Source organism: Elephantulus edwardii, unplaced genomic scaffold, assembly GCF_000299155.1.
Source record: "Elephantulus edwardii isolate Elephantulus edwardi_28Jun2011 unplaced genomic scaffold, EleEdw1.0 scaffold00266, whole genome shotgun sequence".
Lineage (NCBI taxonomy): Eukaryota > Metazoa > Chordata > Mammalia > Macroscelidea > Macroscelididae > Elephantulus > Elephantulus edwardii.
Genome location: NW_006400016.1, coordinates 321,537 through 323,560, shown reverse-complemented (window position 1 = coordinate 323,560; position 2,024 = coordinate 321,537). Strand labels below are relative to the sequence as shown.

At 54.2% G+C, this 2,024-nt stretch overlaps 1 protein-coding gene across 1 annotated transcript; it reads right to left on the bottom strand.

Moving 5' to 3' along the window:
• LOC102855176 (cytochrome c oxidase subunit 7A1, mitochondrial-like) lies at window positions 1-1,209 on the bottom strand. The gene is made up of 4 exons (XM_006899655.1): window positions 1,195-1,209; window positions 613-699; window positions 425-509; window positions 1-56 (listed from the first exon to the last, which is right to left on the bottom strand). Exons 1-4 carry the CDS (start codon window positions 1,207-1,209, stop codon window positions 1-3), a joined length of 243 nt encoding a protein of 80 aa, XP_006899717.1.
• Between the last annotated feature and the right edge of the window lie 815 nt (window positions 1,210-2,024).

The following is a 2,024-nucleotide window of genomic DNA, read 5'->3' as shown; positions in this document are numbered from 1 at the left end:
TCATTTCTTGTGGGGGAAGGAGGCCCAGCCTAGGAAGTACAGGCTGTAGATGGTGCCTAGGGAGGGAGAGAATGGGGGGGATACAGAATTAGATTCCTAATCCCTTCTGTGAACCCCATTTTAGGCTTGAAGCTTCCTACCCAGGATCCCTCTGGTACCAGCCTGAATCCTAGTGTCTGTTCTGACTCCTGTTACCCTCCCAAACCCCATCTCAAATGGGGAACCCTCTGGTGTTGACCCATACCCGACTGGTAGCTTTTCCCCCAATTCCAGTCTGTCCTTCAGATCCTTGCTAGCTTAGTTCCAGGGAACACTTGAAGACTTTCTCCTCAGAAACCAAGCCCAGGCCCAGGCCCTCGGCTGCCCCCTCCATCCGCCCCACTAAGGAGATCCCCGCTGGCCTGGCAACCAGCCCCTCACTCACCCCCGAGACAGAGCCCCATGGTCAGTCGGTACAGGAGGCTGTCAGTTGCTCCTCCCTTCAGATGCACTGGGAGGTCATTGTCTGCCTGCAAAGGGGCAGGGATGAAAAATGGGGAGGCCAGATCTTCCACATCCCTACCCCCACTCGGCGGGAACTAAGCCCGGGCGTCCTCCCCTCCCCCTGCCCACCTGGAAGAGCTTCTGTTTCTCTGCTACTCTGTTCTCCAACCGGTTCCGCGCGGTGGAGCTGAAGGAGCGAACCAGCGCCTGAGAAAGCTGCGAGGAAGGAGAGATAGTGGATGGATGGGTGTTGTCCCTAAGGCGGCCCTGCTGAGGGGCCCCGGGCCTGGACATGAGGCCTATCTGCCCTTGGGGGTTCTCAAAGGCCAGATCCGCACTGCTGGTTTCTGACCAGGAAAGCCAGGTGGCCTACAGGATCTGACTGGGGAGTTACCTGGGGTTAGGGTGGAAGTGAGATTCCCGCATTGAGAGTCCTCACAACACCGGGACTGTATCTGGAGAACCTTGACATAAAACGGGGCTGAGGAGGGGAATGGGCGTCCTGATCTTGTTACTTAAAGAATGCTGGATGGAATATATAGGTTCAGAACCTTTGGAAAGTTATGAGGGTAAACCAGATCCTGAAGGGGAGCTCTTGTTCCAAGGTTTCAAGGTTCCAAGATTTCGAGGTGTTTAGGAGTCCTTTTGGAGACCCAGGGCTTCCAAGTTGGGGGGGCTTTAGGCTTAAAGCTGAGCTTTAGGTTCCCTCACCCGCAGGACCCTCATTCTGCGTCCTCTTCGGCCGGAGTCACCTCCCCTCTCGGCCCAAGGACACTCAATGCTCCGTCCTCCCCCTCCGCACCTCCCCCCCCACCCCAGCGCGACAGCTGGGGAGGACCCCTCTCCTGGCGGGACCCCAAGGGTTCAGCCAATAGGCGCGGGGAGAAAATGTCAAAGGGTGGGAGCTCCGCGCTGTTCAAGTTTCTGTTGGTTCAAAAGGACAGGACAGCGGTGCTAAGAATACATTTTTGAGTTGTTTCTTTGAAATTCCATTGCAGGAAAACATTGCATGAACTCAGAATCATCCTGATCTCAAGAAGATTGTTTTCTTTACCAGACAGAATGAAGTTTGTTATCCAGAAATACAAGTTTTATTTCTCGCCCAAACCCAAAAAGATTCCTGCGTTACCTCGGGTCTGGCCTTTTGTGGCTGTTGGTAACGTGGGGCAAAGTCAGGATTTCCCTCAAAGGTTTGCTGAGGGCATTAAATGAAGTCAGGTGAGAGCAAAAATAAGCAGTAACGGGCTAATTACGGCACAGGAGGAAATGGTTTTCTTACTGTTTTCTAACAGCTGCCCATGGAGTCCACCACAACCCTCTGAACCTTGCCCGGTACTGTGCGGTGGTCAGAAGCTCGAGCCCGCTGTTGTACAGCAGTTTCTCCTCATTTTGAATTTTGCACATCGACTAACGAAGGCCATTCACTGGTGAAAGCTTTGCTCTACCTGCGTCTTCACTGTAGACGCTGCTTTGAGGGGCAGCCTGTGCCCAGGTGCATGTGGGGTGCTTCCGCCCTGAGGGACGCAACTTGTGGCTCTGTA